Source organism: Myotis nattereri (assembly GCF_964212035.1).
Source record: "Myotis nattereri genome assembly, chromosome: 4".
Taxonomy (NCBI): Eukaryota; Metazoa; Chordata; class Mammalia; order Chiroptera; family Vespertilionidae; genus Myotis; species Myotis nattereri.
In genome coordinates, this window is record NC_138079.1 from 78,074,738 (window position 1) to 78,094,247 (window position 19,510).

The window sequence follows — 19,510 nt, forward strand, 5'->3', positions numbered from 1 at the left end:
CAGAAAACAAGTGAACATACAGGACAAACAAACAAACAAACAAAAGCTCATAGACACAGACCACAGTATGATGGTTACCAGAGGGAAGGGCGGTGAGGGGAGGTGGAAAGGGGAAAAGGGGTCAAATATATGTTATTTAAAGGAGACTTGACTTTGGGTGGTGAATACACAATGCAATATATGTGATGTATTATAAAAACTGTACACTTGAAACCTATATAACTTTATTAACCAATGCCACCCCAATAAATTTAATACATTTTTTAAGCCTCTGAAAAAATAAAGCAGGGTAAGGAGATTGGAGGCTACAATAATAGTCAAGAAGAGAAATAATGATGGCTGAGATTAAGGGCTGCTGGTGGTGGTAGTTGAAATATGGATACACTTCAAGTACAATCAACAGGATTTGCTGATGAATTCAATGTGAAGTTTGAGAGAAAAGTATTACAGATGACTGCAAAGTTTTGGGGGCTGGCAACTAAAAGAATGGAGTTATCATTTTCCTGAGACAGAAATGATTCTAGGATATACAGGTTCATGCTGAAAGATACGTTAAATTTGAAATGTCCATTAGAAATGTCTCCAAATGGAGACAACTCTGCAGACAGATGGAAATACAAATCTGCAATTAGTAGAGAGATGAATTTGAGAGTCTATGTAGAGGCCATCTAAGATGACTGTAGACATTGGAGAAGCTAAGAGGTTCAAAGGTTGACCTTTGGTACACTTCAAGTTTGAAAGTAGGAAAATAACAAAGGAAACTGAGAAACCAGGCTAGAAAAGAGAAAGGAAAAGAGATAAAAAATGAAAAACTTCTTGAGAAGAGGTGAGTGATGAACTGTGCCAAGCATTGCTAATATAGGCTAAGATGAGGAAAGAGAATAGACCACTGGGTTTGACAACAGAGAGGTCACTGCCCTTGTCACATCCATGCAATCTGAAGACAGGATGCAGACCCAAACCAAAGATGAAGGCAGTGATTGTGTAGAGCAGTGGTCGGCAACTGCGGCCCCTTGAGTGTGGCTCTTCCACAAAATACCACGTGTGGGCGCACACGTACAGTGAGATTGAAACTTCATGGCCACACTCAAGGGGCCAAAGAGCTGCATGTGGCTCGCGAGCCGCAGTTTGCGGACCACTGGTGTAGAGCCATCAGATATGAGCAATATAATGCATTAATCAAATTTTCTGTTCTATTATCTATACCAGTTGTCGGCAAACTGCGGCTCGTGAGCCACATGCGGCTCTTTGGCCCCTTGAGTGTGGCCATGAAGTTTCAATCGCACTGTACGTGCATGCCTGCACGTGGTATTTTGTGGAAGAGCCACACTCAAGGGGCCGCAGTTTGCTGACCATTAATCTATACTAATAAAAGGTTAATATACTAATTACACCAGACATCTTCTGGACATCCTTCTGGACAAAGTCACAGTGGCGGAGCCGAGGCAGAGGTGGTTAGGGGCAATCAGACCGGCAGGGGAGGGCAGTTAGGGGCGACCAGGCTGGCAGGGGAGTAGTTAGGAGCATCCATCCAGCAGATAGAGGCAGTTAGGTGCAAACAGGCAGGCAAACAGTTAGGAGCCAGTGGACCCGGATTGCGAGAAGGATGTCCGATTGCCGGTTTAGGCCCGATCCCTGTGATCGGGCCTAAACCGGCAATCGGACATCCCCCAAGGGGTCCCAGATTGGAGAGGGTGCAGGCTGGGCTGAGGGACCCCCCCCCATGCATGAATTTTGTGCACTGGGCCTCTATTCCTATATACTAAAAGGCTAATATGCAAATCAACCAAACAGAGGAACGACCGGCCGCTATGATGCGCACTGACCATCTGGGGACAGATGCTCAATGCAGGAGCTTCCCCCTGGTGGTCAGTGCACTCCCACAGGGGGGTTGCCACTCAGCCAGAAGCTGGGCTGGTGAGGGCAGTGGAGGTGGTGGGAGCCTAAGCCATCAGTCAGACATCTCCTGAGGTCTCCTGGACTGCGAGAGGGCGCAGGCCTGGCTGAGGGACCCGCCCCCCCCCCCGAGTGCATGAATTTCATGCACCAGGCCTCTAGTAGTTAATATAACTTTTCACCAGAAAACAATCCTTTTTTCAAGCAGTTTACAATACAGTTTAAGATTATATTTAGGAAGTTTGCAGAATAGATTCTAAATTCCTAATTATTCTAAGTATCTAACTAATTAATGTGTTCTAGATTAATTTTAAATTTGTAACCACATAGGGGAATTTTTATTCTATTCTAAATTTAGAAACCCTTTGAAAGAGCGATTTCTTTGCAGGCTAAACACAGATTAGAGTCACTTGACATTCCTATTAAAAAAATCCAGCCCTAGCTGGTTTGGCTCAGTGTTTGAGTGTCAACTTATGAACCAGGAGGTCATTGTTTGATTCCTGGTCAGGGCTCATGCCCAGGTTGAAGGCTCAATCCCTAATGGGGCTCGTGTAGGAGGCAGCCAATCAATGATTCTCTCTCATCTTTGATATTTCTAAAGTTCTCTTCCTCTCCCTTCCTTTTTGAAATCAATACAAATATACTTTTAGAAATCCATAATTTTTCTATAAATATATTTTATTATTTATTTCATTTTAAAAATAGAATTGTTTTAAATTTTAAAAAGCAGATAAAATGATGTCTAAATTTTTAAAATATTAAGTAACTATCTTTCTGAGCAGCTTTAGGCTAGAATATTAAAATTTGATCATAATGAATAAAAAAATACATAACACATTGGCTGAGAAAAATATAGTGGTATTTAGTTGCCCAATATAATGACTTGGGAATAAAAAGCCTTTGTTCTTTTTTTCATCAATAAATATAAGGGTAAAGGCCAAAATAATAGAAGTGTTTATGATGAAGCAAAGCTAAGATATCTTTGATTGTCCAAGTGGCACACAGATTTAGTATTCTGAGACATTAATTAACTAATGCTGAGTTCATTTCCTTTGCATAATAAAATAACTCTATCTCAGTTGGAAATTGTGGCTTAGCAAAAATACTTCTGCCTCACCAGATCCAACCCACATGCCTCCTTCCCCCACCTCCCAATCTGGAATTCTATAAGAAGAAAAGAAATGCCCCAGGCAGTCTATTTCCTAATATGGAGAGCTGAGCAGGCCTCACATTCCACCAGCTAACCTGGCATTTCCAAAGGGAAGGTTTTCATTGGTAACCTTGGACTTGGTCATTTCTCTTCATGTTACAAACAGGTACTCTAGCATTATCAAATTATCAGCTAAATATTGTTAACATCAGATAGAATACTGAAAATACTATTGTCTTTGGCAAATATTAAATTGAAATTCACACTGGCTAGATCACAATAACTTTCAGTGTATTTGGCACTATGTAAAACTGAAATATCTTCCCATTTGCAAGTATACATTTAGCTCACTTTTAAGGTGGATGCTAGCTAATCTATAAATATAAAAGCCTAAGTGACCTTTTGACCAGTAGCTATGACGAGCAGTGACCACCAGGGGGCAGATGCTCAAGGAACAGGCATGAAAACATGGAACAGACTGATGAATCTCAAAGGGGAGGGGGAAGGAGGAAGGGTGGGAAGAGATTAACCAAAGATCTTATATGCCTGCTCCCTCTCACAATCCAGGACCCCTTGGGGAACTTCGGACTGCTGGTTTTGGCCCAGTCCCCGCAGGCCAGGCCAAGGGACCCCACCGGCCTCTAGTGATATATAAACTGTGATATGCCTAGCCAATGAAGCCATAGACACTAGAAGCAGGAAAAAAAATCACAGAGATAGTTTTATTTTACCTTTTCATGTGATGAATTGCTCCTTATGGTAATTGACCAGATGATTCCTTTTATATATTTGTCCTACTATCATTATCATAAGAACTGACCTTAAATATTTTGATATATATTAAAAGATGATAGTTTACAAGTTTTGGAATCTTTCTCCCTTAGAGATTTCCAAAAACAGGAAAATGGTTTTCTTCTCTTCCTTGAAGCCCATAAATTTATGATTGATAGGAGAAATGAGAAAACAATAAATTCTTTCTATTTGTTTAAAGCTAAAAAATCTTCAAATTCTTGTCCTGTTAACTGAATCCAAATGCTATCATATTTTGTTTACCATAGAATGTTGTTTATAAAAAGTATGCAGCAGGGATTTGATTGTATTGATGCCTAAGGCATTCTTAGAGTAACGAATATAATTATGTGTGTGGTATGGAAACGCTTCTAACTTACAGAATAATATATTATTTATATGAAAAGAACACTTCCTATAATCTAATAAAATTTAAGAGCCTGTCCAGTTTATGTTATCCTGTTTTACACCTATGTTGATAAAAAGAGAAAACAACTAGAATAACTCCTAATTCTTAAGCTTCCTGTAATCATGTTCTGTTTTATCCAAAGTAAAGCCTAAGGTCTCTGCTTATCTCTGCAGGGAAACTGAAACATCAGCACCGTCATGCGTCTTACCAATACAGATCAATCCTGTTGAGCTGAGTTTGCTGCCAGGAGAACATTCACAATTGAAAGATCCAAGGTTGTTCCTGCAGGCCCCATTGACACATGGGTTGCTTTCACATTCATTTATATCTACAATCCAGAAGGAAAAGATTCTGTTAGAACTGCCATGTGTTTCTGGAAAATATTATTCCAACAAGCCATGCTATGCCAGAATGTCTGGTAAACTTGGCTCTTGTAATTTTAATATGGATCTATGAGGCATAAAGTGAATGGGGGACGAAGTCATGCATTTTACAGCATGGATACACACATACAGGCCTGGGGACCCAGTAGGACTGCAGAAAGCAGCCTATTTTAAAAGGGTTTAGTATGCAATCTTCACTACTTTACTGTAACTTTACATAAACTGGATCAATTTTCCTCCGTAATAAGATGTAACTGTCTTGTGGGAAATTTGAAATTTGGTTCCATGGAAAGCAACACATTGTTAGGTGCCATGTGCTGTGTACAAACAAAGGTTGACTGTCATTTATGGCACCATGAGTTTTTGGAAGAATTTAAAGAACCTATAATAGAGATAAAACATCACCATGCTGGCTTTAATTCCAAACTCCTGAAAATAAGGTATAAGAAAATAAGGGATAAAACTTCAATGCCAGGTGTAGCTTTCTCCTCCAGTCCTTGCCCACCTCCCTCCTATAGCCTGTTCACATTTATACATGTTTGCTGTGGAGGGTCTTTTAAAGCACATATAAGTTTGGTAAAATAAAAAAGAGAATAAACTTTTAATTGCTTCATATAGACCTTACTATCATTAATTTCATTTGAGTCCTAAATCAAATCATATACCATAATCTAAACCAGCCGTGGGCAAACTACGGCCCGCGGGCCAGATCCGGCCCGTTTGAAATGAATAAAACTAAAAAAAAAAGACCGTACCCTTTTATGTAATGATGTTTACTTTGAATTTATATTAGTTCACACAAACACTCCATCCATGCTTTTGTTCCTGCCCTCCGGTCCAGTTTAAGAACCCATTGTGGCCCTCGAGTCAAAAAGTTTGCCCACCCCTGAAACAATTCCTATTGACAGTCAGAAGTAAACAGAATTAGAGTATGCCTATGTTCTCAGGTGGTGACTAATGAAAATGTCAAACCAATAAAGTTAAATATTTTAACATGAGTTAATTAAAAATATATACCAGTTTCAGCTAAAGTACTAGTAATAATATCAAAGACTGACTTTCAGTATAAATTCAACAACTCAATTTAAAGAAGAAATACACAGGTTTCTTTTTGTATTTGATTAATTATCTGAAACAGATCAGCATACCTTAAGACATTTTCTTTTGTCGAACACTAGGGTTTCTGAGTTCACCAGAATACTTAGTATTTTTTTAAACACCTCTTTGAATTAAATATAAAATACTATATTGAGGAAAACATGCAGATAAATAACTATAACACTATAATGCTTACTCTTTACCATCTCAAGTCAAATGTAAACTAAACTGGTCGTGAAAAGGCAATTGAATTGAAATGCAAATTTAAAAATCAATGTGGAAAACAGGTGTGTTCCTTCTTTCCTAATTCAAAACTAGTAAAGAAGTATCCAGGTAGTCATTTAATTTTTGAAGTAAGAATTGTTTGAGGAAATATAAATACATTTTTCTTTCAGGTTGTCTGTAGCAAGAAAACCTCTTAAAAGAAAAATACAAGAGCAGGTTTTGTAAATATAGCACAGATTTGGAATGAAAAAAATCTATTCCAGAGTACTGAAATTCTTTCAGTAAAAACACAGTGTAAAAAAGGAATCAGATGGTCAAGAAGCAAATAACTAATCTGAGGACTGTCTATATAGAGCTCACCTATTCATTTCATTTGTAAGAAGTTCCTCAAACAAAAAATTGTGAATATCATATATTTTCAAAATCCTTATTTTAAATTAAGCAATTATGAACTCCAAACTATAAACACATGCAATGACAGCTACAGATATCAACTGTTTAATTTTTCCTTAAATACAATGTTTTTATGTTATAAATGTCATGGAACCAGGAATTGAAACAGTTCACTGTACATTCCTGGAAATAAACTTCAAAGCACATCTGGTTTACATTTAACTAGTTATGTCACTGGAAACACAATCTAAACCACAGTGCTTGCCGTAAAAATTTTAACTTTCACAGGCTCTCAGAGCTCAAACAAAAAAGCAAAATAAATTTTTTTGTAACTTCAGTCTGAAATATCAGAGGAACTTTATTATTACTGCTATTATATATTTAAAATAGCCTATTCAAAACATGAATGACAAGCACAATTAGTGAATATAGCAAATATACACAGAGAAAGTTAGAGTTTGTATTAAATCTGCTAATAATTCCCTGTCTCGTCTTTTGAAATTAGTTTAGGAAGAATAGAATGAAGAGAACTGCTTCAGGCAGACAAATTTACTGTGAGAATTCAATGGTGGCAATAAAAAAGAGACCCAAGGGAAAAAGAGATTTGTGGCCTTCAGGTCTACTTTTTTGGCAAAACATTTAATAAAATGCAAATAACAGTGGGAAGGAAATAAAAAGTTATTTGGTTAGGTTTCTCAGGATAAATCATTTATATTTCCACCAATGTCATAGGTTACAGCCAAAATATTTCTCTATCATTTCTTTTTTATTTACATAACATGAACTTCTGCCTTATGGATGACAGATATAAAATATATTTCATATTAAAGAAAAGGCTCAGATTTATCAGGAACAATTACCCTTTGGACAAAATAAGTGAAGAGAACTGTTCCTAACCCTCAACATTGTCTGATTTTGCATTAATGTGCCGTAATGTTTATGGAATCATCCAATGTTATACTATTAAATATCATTTGCTCCTATTTTCCACTTGTTCGTGTAAGTACCAAAGTCCTGCCTTTTCCTCATTTTTTTGTATGTTGGCCCTTCGTATCCTTCAACTCCATCTTGCTTAGTAAAATGGAGGAAATACGCTATAAATATCATTGACAATTCAGTATACAAACCAAACTTTGACCAAACTGAATCAAAGGCACTATCTATTTCAGGGTGGGCAACCTTTTTGTGAGTGCGTGTCAACCCTAATTTTTTGAGAACATGTTACGCCTACTTGATATCTCTTAAGGTGTACGTATGTGAAGAACCTTGAAGAAATAATAAAATTCATTCGAGCGACAAAAACACAGTATATGATGATGAAAAATACATTTATTTTTTAATGTATACATGTACACTGATAGTCTGACAGAAAACTTTATGACTCCATTTGATACTATCAGTGGGACTTTTGCTGCTGCATCACTGATGACAGAGATTTTGCATCAGGTTTATATTTCGTGACCTTCAGAGATATGCACGAGCTACTACTTTCATCTGTCAGGCTACTCCTATTACGAGACTTAACAAAATTCATCACTGAGAACAAAGAATCACAAGCGTATGTGGATGAAACCAAAACACTGGTCGGATCTAGGAAGGCAGGGAGAGTTAAGGCAGAGGCATAAATTGCTCTTCCCCTCTCTCGTCAATCCATGTCTATGGTCTTTAAGATAACTTGTTATGTAAAATTATTTATTTATCTAAGATGCACCTACACTGAATTTATCTGAAAAATAAAAGTCGATATTAAGAAAAAATTGTAAATGGAAAATTATAAGAGAGGGTTTCGCGTGCCAGCAAAAGTTACTGGCATGCCAGGGGTTGCCCATCGCTGGTCTATTTAATTCTCCGTTAAATGTATCTCTCACAATAGCCCTGAAGGGTACTGCTGCTGCAGCCGCAGTAATCATCAGCTTCCTAGTTACATCAAGAAGCTAGTATAACCCGATCTTGCTTCCAGAGGTTCTTAACATTTAACAGAAGCTTATCCTCCAACAGACACTAGACAAAAGGATAAAAGACAGTGGGAAGCAAGTGGGAATAAAGAAAGAAATGATTAATAAACTCTGGAAATCTTTACTCCCACCCACCAAATTCCCTACTCATGGAGGGTATAGAATAGTTTTTTACGGAGTATGTTTCTCAGAGCAATTTTGAAGAATAATAGGTTGGGGTGGGTGGGAGTGGGTGCTAGAAAATGAAGCCTCTGGTTGAATATATTTAGAAGCCTGAGCTAGTTTAAAGTGAGAGCTTTTATATCTTACAGAAAGATATTTTAAACTCTCAGATGTGCCCCTGGTCATCTATGGAGAAGATGAACCTTCAGGTACTTTAACTGGGAATGGAATGAGCGCTTTTTTTTTTTTTTTTTAAGGAGCTTCTGCAAAATGGGGTGGGCAGGAGGGGAGTTATCAGAACTAAGATTACAAAAACTGTATTTTACACTGTTTTCTTTCTTTCTTCAGGCTAATTACTGTTTTTCAGTGGTCTCTCCAATTCAACTCAAATTTAGGTTTGCACTTTGTAACTGCATTTCATTGACTTCAGCTGAATCATTTGTGTTCCGGCATCTTGTTCCAGTCCTAACTTGTTTCTGTTCACAAGAATGCTTTGAAGTTAAACAATAAGATGAAGAGAGAATGTTAACATCTTTTTGCATAATATTACCATTGCAGTTTTCTTGGATTTGGAGTCCTAAGAAACCAATACTTAACAGATAAGGAAAGGGCTACTCGAAATAATTAAAGATATAATCTCTTTTTTAAAAAATTACTATTCGGAAGTAGCTATTGCATTTGATAGTGTCATGGGACACTTCTGTAAGCTCATATAGTGAGACTTAAAAGGAACAAAGGCTAGTAGTCATGCAACAAATTATTCTGAAATACACAGTACTTTGATCAGGAAACAAAAACATAATTGAATACACTCTTTACTTAGCTGGTATCTCACTAAAAACGAGTCCTTCCCTAAGCACTTAACTCATTCATGTAACTTCCACTGCAGAAAAATGTGGTTAAAAGAAAATAAGCTTTTAAACACTGGTTTATGAGCGACAAGCCCAAGCAATAATTTTTAAATGATCAAATGAAAAGGACAATTTTTTTAGACTATAAATTTAATTAAGGTGACCATTTTTACTCAGGTCCCATATTTTCTGGGCCAGCCTCTGAGGTATAGCAATCATTTCATAAGTAAAATGCTTCAGAGCTGAATATGCCAATACAATTCAGGTTCCCTAGTCTAATGTGTCGAAATAGTTTTTTAAAAAGGGAAAACAAAGTAAGCAAATATCTGACGTCTTATTTCAGCAAGTAAAACAAACTGGTTCCTTTCATTTTTTTCTTCACTTTTGTTTTCAGACTTCAAAATGTTCCAAATGTTTCTTGTTATTTGATCTGAATGGAACAAAACTGATAGTATTCATAAACTGTGTTAGGTGCACACTATTTCTAAAACTGGAAGATTAGCTGAATGACACCATAAATTCATAAAAAATATTCACACAATACTCTTTTTACTATATTACTTTGTCGATATACTTGACAGTTTTGCCTCGCTAGGTGCTTGCTTACTCACATCTAAGGCAAGGAAGACAGCGCTCACCTTCACACGTCTCCGTTTCAGTCCTGAACACATACCCAGGGGGGCACGTGCAGCTGTAACTTCCAGGTGTGTTCCGGCACAGGCCATTGTCACAGAGCAGTCTGTTCACCAAGCACTCGTCAATGTCTGGAAGCAACCATCAGAAGACAGGAGACACACATGTTGAAACATACAGCCCAGTGGCCAGCAATGTTTTCTTTTTCTTTTTTCTCACCCCTCTCCTTGACATAGTCTCTTTGTAGTCACAGCACATTCTTTGATCCCAAACAAAATATATTCAGTTTTATTCAAATGGCAAATTCTTATGCTGGTGGCCACTTTTAAGATGTTTTGAAGTCCCTGGGGAGTATGTTGTAGTTTGGAAAAGATACATTACTGGTTTGTTCTTCATTTGCTTACTGTCCTGTAGTGGTATTACATTATATATTATATATATTTTAGTACTGATGAAATTGATTAAAAGACAAAACTCATTTGCCTATATATGCCTGCTTATGTGTAATAAAAATAATAATTTTAAAAAACGTTTTGATTAAAATTCTAATAAAAATGCATTAAGTGGCAGTTAAACAAAAGGTATTTACTAATCCTTTCTCATTATGTTTTTACCCCAGAAACAATTAATCATTAATGAAAATTAATGATGTATTTATATATTCCTTTAACAGTCTAGAACAGCCTAGAAGATATTTAAAGCTCAAATTTAAGAAGCTGATATTGAATTTTATTTTTTGCAAGTATACTTAATAACAGAAAAAATTAAAATTGCAATTTGGGGTGAAGAGTTCCTTTCACTGAAAGTTACATTTTTAGCCTTGCAAATAACAACTATTCTTGACCAAACCACATTGTAAAAATTTGGAAACCAGAGATTGAAAAAACGTTTCCCATAATTCTATCACTACTACTAATATTAACGTTTTGTGTTTTATCTGATCTTTTTTCCTTTGGATATTATGCTTTTGTTCCAATTCTGAATCTGTAGTTTTAAAAATCAGAATTATATTTTAAGCTTTACCATAATTTCCCCCTATTGTTTATTTTATCAAATGCCTGCATCACAATTTAGTTACCCATTCCCCCATGGTATGGGTTGAATTGTGTCCCTCAAAAAAGCTATGTTAAAGTCCTAACACAGAATATGACCTTATTGGAAATAGGACTGTTATAGAGGTGATCCAGTTAAAATGAGGTCATTAGTGTAGGTCGTAATCCAACATGACTGAAAGGTGCTCATATAAAAAGGGGAAAGAGAGACAGACACACATAGAGGGAAGATGATGTGAAGACACACAGGGAAAGGATGAACATCTGACTACAGCGACACATCTGCAAGTCAAGAAATGCCAAGGATTTTCTGGCAAACAGCAGAAGCTACAGGAGGAAAGGAAGGATTCTCCCCTCGTGCCGTTAGAGGGAGCATGACTCTGTGGACACTTTGACTTTGGACAAGACAAATTTATAAGCTATAAATTTGGAATTTTAAGCAACCCAGATTTTGGTATTTTGTTACTGCAGCCCTAACAAATGAAAGCTGGAACCTGGCCTCATTTTTATTTTTAAAAATCTAGTTGTAATTTTAATCAAAATTATGCATACACCTAATTTAAAGAGTTAAGCAGTGCCATGAATGGTGTTCAATGTGGAATGCTCACTGATCTGTTTTCAGTAGATGCCTATGTGCCCAACTGTACTTGGAAGGTATGCTGGAAGCAACTTGGCTTTTGGTGAATAAAAAGCTAGCTGATTTGCATATTTTGTAGATGTTCAATAATCTTTGGCTAGTGTCTTTCTTTCCAGGTGTTAAAATCTATTATAAGTACTTGATATTTAATACAGTTTTATATATCCACCTGTATGTATTTCTTCAACTCAAGATCAAATGGACATATTCAATAATAAGAGCCAGTACCATGAATGCAGGAAAATGTATTAAAATTTTTAAAAAATTATAGAGAGGAAAAGGGGGAAAGAGAGAGAAAGAGATAGAGAGGGAGAAATGTCGCTTGGTTTCCTCCCACATGTACGCCATTTGGGGATCAAACCTACAACCTGGGTATGTACTCTGACTGGGAATCGAATCCACCACCTTTCAGTGCATGTGATGATGCTCCAACCAACTGAGCCACACCAGCCAGGGTGAAAAATGTATTTCTTTCTAATCATAATAATCAAGATTTAAATGCAAGATTCATCAGTGATTAGATATAAAAATTATTCTGTATAATGATGGATCGAATAACATTCATTTTGGAAAGTGAACTCAAGTTCTCGTTAGAAAAATCTAGATTCTTCACAAATTCTTGAATATATGAACTACATACTTGAATGTTTTCAAACATCTATAATAATAAAAGTGTCATGTGCTAATTAGGCTGGACATACTTCCAGACATACTTCCGGACGAAGTGGGGTATTGAGGAAAGCCCGGATCCTGGGTGTCTGCCTGCGGCCAGAGGGAAGCCGGTGCCAGCAGCTGGGGGAAGGAAGGCCTACTCTTGCGTGAATTTCGTGCATTGCGCCTCTATTTCTCTTATAAATTACAAAACGAGACACCATCTCAGTGAGCATGTTTAGATATGTTGTAGCATATAAATTAAAGTCTGTCAACCTGTAAGACTTTATTTTCTTAACTTACAATTATCTATACTGCCCTATTCATTTAGTATATACCCATTCATTTGAGAAAAGACAAATTTAAATACTAAGCTGTGCCACTAAGAAGTTTGTTACTGCGTGACAGAATTTGTCTGATTCCAAAATTTTTATATGTTTGTGTACTAAGAAGGAAACAAGGGAAACTGTAAGATTTATAGTTTTAGAAATTTATTTGTATTTTGATTTCTCCTACAATCCATGGGATTAAACTATATGAAAGGCTCCTATATAAATATAACAAATAACTTACCAATACAGTTTCTCCCAGAGGCATCTGGTTCATAGCCACTGTTGCAATTACAACGGTAACTACCACGTAAGTTTTCACAAATTCCATTGGCACATATATCGGGATCCAAAGCACACTCATTGATATCTGCATCAAATGTTGAAAGTTTAATGCTCATAGACATTTTATCATTTGTTGATACATTCAGGTCTAATAAAGATCACTCAACATATGAAGTGTTTAACTTGGCAAACCCACAATTTGCCTACCTTTCAGGAAGGGAAAGGAAATGAAAATAAGGAGTAAGAATAAAACTGAGAAATATAAGACACTTTCCTGGTAAGCCATAAGGAAAATGAAGGGAACTGGCATAAATTCAAAGAATTAAACCATGTGATGTGCCTGTATTTATGATAAAATTAATGAAGAAATGTATAGGCGGTTGGCTCAAAATCCAAAGAAAAACTCATCTTGATAGGTATTATAACCATCTAAGCAAAAGACAAAGATTTACTAGGGTGGCCTATATAATTTCATGGTCCCCAAAGGCATGGAATACTTGTATTTCATTATCATATTTTTATAGTCAACTAAGTAATATGATACTTAATAAATGTTTTTCTGTTGATGTTGAAATTAATGGAGAGGACAGCTAAAACATGGATGCTTGAGAACATGATGTTTTATAATAAGCCATGAACATGTCTACTTTCTGTCACCCATGTGCAGTGGGACTTTGAGGAAGGATGAGCTTGCATGAGCAACAAAGCAGTTTTAACAGGTGGCTGGCTCTGTTGGGGAGGCCTTGCTGAGGTGGAATAAAATACAGAATAGGGATAAAATAAATTTTTGGTCACTATGCTCAAATTTTGGTGCTAGCTATTGTTTTCTAGAATTTGGAAGACCATAAATACTCCAGAAATGTCAGCCTTTACATTTTATTTTTGGAAGAAACACATTTTAAAAGTTTTCTTCTTTACTCTGGTTTATGATATTCATTGCAATATAATAGATTATACTGTCAACTAACCTAAATTTATCTAAAGTCTTCTCAGACATAAAAGTAGAAGAATATATATGAAGAATAAAATGAAGATTAACAGCACCCTACAGTTTTATTTTTAAAAAATGAAACTATATGTATATTAACATATAAAATAAACTTAAAATATAAACACATATGTATTTAATACTTAAATTTCCATTTTAGAATTCTGTTAAACATATTACTAAATTTAAAATAAGAAAACTTTAGTAAATTTCATTTCTTTAGTTATATAAAAACAATTTAGTATTCTTAGGTATAAATAGTCCTAACAATTTATTTTTAGGGTAGTATATTGCAAACTTCCATATCAAATATGTCTTAAACATTTTTTTTAAACCATGTCAGTACCATTTTTTAATTTTTAAATAAAAATTCACACACTCTTTATTTTTTTAACCTAAATACTAACTGTAGCCTCTTCATAAGCAATGGTCTCCATAAAATCATGGGTGTAGTTGTTCCGACATTTTTAACAATGAATATTTAACAGATACATCCACTATGAAAAAGGTGCATCTGCATGCCACTTCATAATCTAGCTTATAACCATTGTTCTAAGAAATAATTTATCTTATCATTTTACCCTAATATATTTTTGTAATATTAAATATAATCATATGCATAATGTTACAACAGAATCATAAAGCTATACAATAATATAATTATTATAACATGGAGAATAGAATAGAGTTACCTCTTCCATCCACTGTGATACCTACTCCACTACTACATAGACCATGGAATTCAGCTATATGATAAAAACAAATAGAGAAATTAAATACTCTAAACTATATCTGTTTTATACAAGTTACTTACAAAATTCCAAAACTATCATTTGAGAAAATTACATGCATTAGTTTTTAAAATGAAAAAAGACTATTTTTTTTTTTAGCACATAATTATTACAAGAATTCTAATAATAGTCCTTCTTTCCCTAAATGTGCCAAGTTACCCTTCTATAAGCAGGATAAGAGAATATCCATTTTGTATACCTTCTTGAACACTGGGAAAAATCAATCAATAATCTAATAAACAAAAAGCACATCTTATTTTAATTTTAGAAAGATTGGGCATTTTTAAAATCTGGTAATTTACTGTTTGTATTTCTACTTTGTAAAATCTTATTTGTACACATTGCCACTTCTAAGAGCATTTCAACTTCCCTTATTAATTAATGTAAATTCCTTATACATTAAGAAAAATATTTTCCAATTTATATGTTTTAGTCTTTAATGTCTTCTTTGAAAACCCTTTATCATTACAAAATAAACAAAAGTTTATATATCCTATAAGAAAATAATTTTTATAAAATATAATGTTCGGAGCTAACTTCATATTTTTTTCTGACATTAATCAACAACTAGAGCAGTGGTTCTCAACCTTCCTAATGCCACGACCCTTTAACATAGTTCCTCATGTTGTGGTGACCCCCAATTTCATTGTTACAAATTGAACATAATTAAAGCATCGTGATTAATCACAAAAATAATATGTAATTATATATGTGTTTTCCAATGGTCTTAGGCGACCCCTGTGAAAGGGTCATTCAACCCTGAAAGGGGTCGCGACCCACAGGTGAGAACTGCTGAACTAGAGGCTTGGTACACAAAATTTGTGCATGGGTAGGGTCTTCATTGATGTAAATGCTGTGTTTATCATATCTTATATTCCCATTTATTTCTAGATGAATTCCCATTGTTTTGCTAAGGTTTGAACAATCCATTTAGGATTTTTAATGGAATGACAAGCCATTTCCGTTGCTGGAGTGCTTCTCTTCTATCTTTCTCATGGGAAGTTCTTATTTTTTTCAAGACCAAACTAAACATTATGCCCCTCTCTTTCCCAGCTTCCCCAGGCAACTATTTCTTCCTTTATGCTCTCCCAGTTCTTTATGTCCCTTTAAAAGGGTTAATCTTACTACACTATATTTTCAACTATCTCCAACTTAAAAAAAAAGATTATGTATATTTTTTAATCCACATTTTGCTTACATATACTCAACACAGGCTTATATATTTAATACAGGTTTAGTATGAGTAAACAGGATCAACCTTATCAACCTAAGAGCCTGTAATTACTGATAGACTGTGATATAAGACCATTCTGTGTTAAGATAAAAATAAATAAATAAAATCATGTTCTGGTAAAGTTATTACAATCTTGAAAGCAATAAGTAAACTTTGTGCTATTTGTCTGAGATCAAAGACATTGAGACTAATACATCCATGTAAAAAATCTGCTTTAGCAATCATAATTGGATCAACAAATACATTTTTCTATTCACCATGTGTTCTCTTTATCTAGAGATTTTAGGTAAATACAAGCCAAATCTCATTAATTGTCTCACATACCAACACAGGTTTGGACTTCTTTTCTTCAATTAAAAATAATGACAAAACACGTCAGACTTGACGTACTCCTTGGCCAAATATCTAATATTACATTTCCAGATTCTTTATCAGGTGTGAAACCAGCCAATGGGACTACCTGAGTTTTTAGCAGGGCATGGCTGGCAGGGCTCTCCAAAACCATAGTCTGGATTGGCACAGCAGCACTCGGACTTGGTCACCGCACCCGGGAAGGGACGGACACACACTCCCTTCTTGATTCCACCATAGCATGTACTGCGCATGTGAGTATCTGAAGGACACAGAGGAACAATGATTTGAGGTAGTGACAAAGAAAAAGGGGGTTCAAAACTGAAGGCTTCTTTTAGCCTAAGTCTGGAAGCTTCTAGAGGGCACCTGCCACTTCTTTTTCTTTGTATCTTTAGCATCTAATAGTGTTAGGAAATCAACAAATGTTTGTTGAGTGAGGAAAAAAATGAGTCCACATCAGCAACTCATTTTCTCCAGTTTTATGTGCTGCACAAGCAGCCATTATCCCACTTAAACTCACTGGCCTTTTGTTGAATCAGGTATATTCCCACAGTTATAAACGAGACTCCAAGCTCTAATCACTAGCGATCTTCTACTCAAAATGACACATTATTATTTCTATTTTAGAAGTTCTCATGAATAATGAAGTGCAGTGAAGTTAAACTACCTTGAGATGACACTGCTTGACCATCACGTTTTTTACTTTTTTTTCAACCCCCATTTACTATGTTTTGACCTCAGACTCTCAATAAATCCAGTTTTTAAAAATAATAACTATTATGTGTTCTTGGCATTGCACTAATTGAACATTCAGGTCAACAACTCCCTAGAATAGTGATCATTCCCACACATTACAGATGAGAAAGGTGAGGTTCAGAGGGACTACATAAGTAGCTCCCAGTCCCAGGCGATCCATTGCCTGAGCTTGGATTTAGGCTCACACTGTGTGACCTCCAAAGCCCTTCCTCTTTGTATTGTGTCATGCAACGTCTCAAAGAAGAATATCCTGCTTAGTTTCCTCACCCTAAATTCTCATAAAATATGCTAAAATTTTATGAGATAGTATCCGATGAACTATAAAAAACTCAGATCATAATAAAGCCCAGAGAAGAGTATAGCTTTTAAGTAGTGTAGATTGACATGTTAATCCCACCAAAGAGACAACCCTTATTATAAATATTTATAATTATTCTCAAGTTGTTAGCAATTATTTTATATGCTTGTTATGCAAAGTGAGTCACTCAGTGATTTCTTATGATCTGGTAGTGTTTCTCATTAAAACAATGAGATTCATGGCTGCACTAAAACAACGCGCTGTGTATATGCTCAAATGAAAGCGGGCCATGAGATTTACCACGCCAACCCTATGGAGAGCATGTGTTGCTTCAGCTATGGAAGAGTCTGACAGTTTGCTCTGAGTTATACACAAGTGTAGGACTCAATGCAAAGACAAATTTGCACAAAGACTACATAGTTCATGATTCCCAATATTTTTGTGAATCCTTCAAATTTTACCAATTATGTCAGAAGGCATCATTAGAATGGTCAAAGTTATTTATGTTTTCATGTGAAGAACATAAGCCACACAATTTTTAGAAGTTGATAAAAAGCCTATGGTACTCAGTGGAAGAGTGAGACAGATTACATACTGGTTTTGGTTACAGGTTAACAACACCAACACCAGAAGATTCATGAAAAGAGAAAGTAATGTAATTCATGTGAATGTTTTAGGGACATGAGTATGTCTGATCCCTGTGGGATCACCTTACTAAATTAATTAACATTTTTATCATCACTTAAATAAGGATGGAGTTTTTATTATATATGAGAATGTGTTGGTTAAACATTAAGCACAAAGCCTAGCACACACAGGAAATACTCAAAAATGGTGGCAACCGTTTCTTTCTTCTTTCTTTAATGAGGATAGTTGGCCTTTTCCTATTCAAGACTGGAACCCTAGTTCATATTATACTCTTCAAATGTAACTCAGCCACTGCTCACAGGTGGACAGGGTAAGAGGTGCCAATGCCAGGGGCACACTCAGAACATGCCCACAGGAATGCTTTGGCAGGGAATGGGCTTAAATGCTAAGCAGTAAAAATTACAACTAAAATACATAACAACAATCATCCAGAACCACTGGAAAGCTGGCTGAATGGAAGTCCTACATCTAGAGAAGTGAAGAAGAAAGCACACTGAGACTGGTAGGAGGCGTGGAGGCATGGAAAGGGCTGGTCTGACAACCACTTGTGCCGCTTCTATAATTGGGAGGGAGAGCGCCTCTGCGGAGGCTGCCCGGAGGAGCAAGAGGACCTAGCCCCACACCAGACCCCCTGCCCAGGATCCCAGAGCTGGAAAAAGAAGTCCCTATGGGCAGTAAGAACTACGGGCTGTAAAAACCAGTGCAGATTGGGGGTTAGTGACACAGCTGTTCCTCTAAAAAAGCTGGCACCATGAACTGAACTTATAAGTTCCTGCCTCCTCTGAGTTCCAACACCAGTGCCAGGCTATCGGGGACACAGACACATGCCAGGAGGAACTGGATTGTCTGTCATCGGGGCAGGAACTCGTGGGTGGCTTTCTCCCAGATGGAGGTGCTCGCAGGGATCATTATTCCTATTCTGGGACCTTCCTGGTCACAGGGATGACTGTTTGTTTGCTTGACTTGGTGATTCACTGAGACTCCACCCCACCCAATTTACAATCCCACCCAAGCTGTGTGCAGTGGCTTTTGCATATGAATGGCCTGTCCTAGCTCAGGCTAAAAGCTCTCAAACAACTTGCACTTAGGTCAGGGAGCCCCAAACCTATCTATAAAAGGCCCAGGACCCAGCACCAGCAGCAGCCTGCCTTGCTTCATAGCTGGGCCTCATCTAGGCACTTCCAAACTTGATATAAAGAGGAGGAATCTGCAGATCTCTCTGGAGCCCCAGGCAGTGGCTGACTTTGCACCTCCCTGGAGATCCAAGAGCCAGGGTACCCAGTGGTCAGTGTAAGACCACACCAGATTACAACTCTACACATTCATAAGCCACACACTCAAGGGGAAGACTCAGTGAGCACCAAAGCCCCACTGAAGCAAGTCCTGCTCCATAAGGGTGTCTCATGCACAGCAGCTCTCCCACTGTAGTTCCAGCTGGTCCTCATAGCCAATTGGCCTGGAAGTCAATTCCTCCCAGCGACACCAACAGCAATCAAGTCTCAACTACAACAAGATTGTGTTCACTGCCTACAGAGTGGTGCACCTA

General features: G+C 36.5%; 1 protein-coding gene across 1 annotated transcript in view; it reads right to left on the reverse strand.

Moving 5' to 3' along the window:
- Positions 1 to 19,510, reverse strand: part of FBN2 (fibrillin 2) — a gene marked incomplete at its 5' end in the record, with an annotated part of 254,497 nt that overhangs the window by 82,064 nt on the left and 152,923 nt on the right. The window contains 5 exons of the mRNA XM_081088909.1: positions 4,453 to 4,572; positions 9,950 to 10,075; positions 12,858 to 12,983; positions 14,579 to 14,632; positions 16,372 to 16,524. Coding sequence (XP_080945035.1) covers positions 4,453 to 4,572; positions 9,950 to 10,075; positions 12,858 to 12,983; positions 14,579 to 14,632; positions 16,372 to 16,524 — 579 coding nt within the window. The remainder of the gene's footprint in view (positions 1 to 4,452; positions 4,573 to 9,949; positions 10,076 to 12,857; positions 12,984 to 14,578; positions 14,633 to 16,371; positions 16,525 to 19,510) is intronic.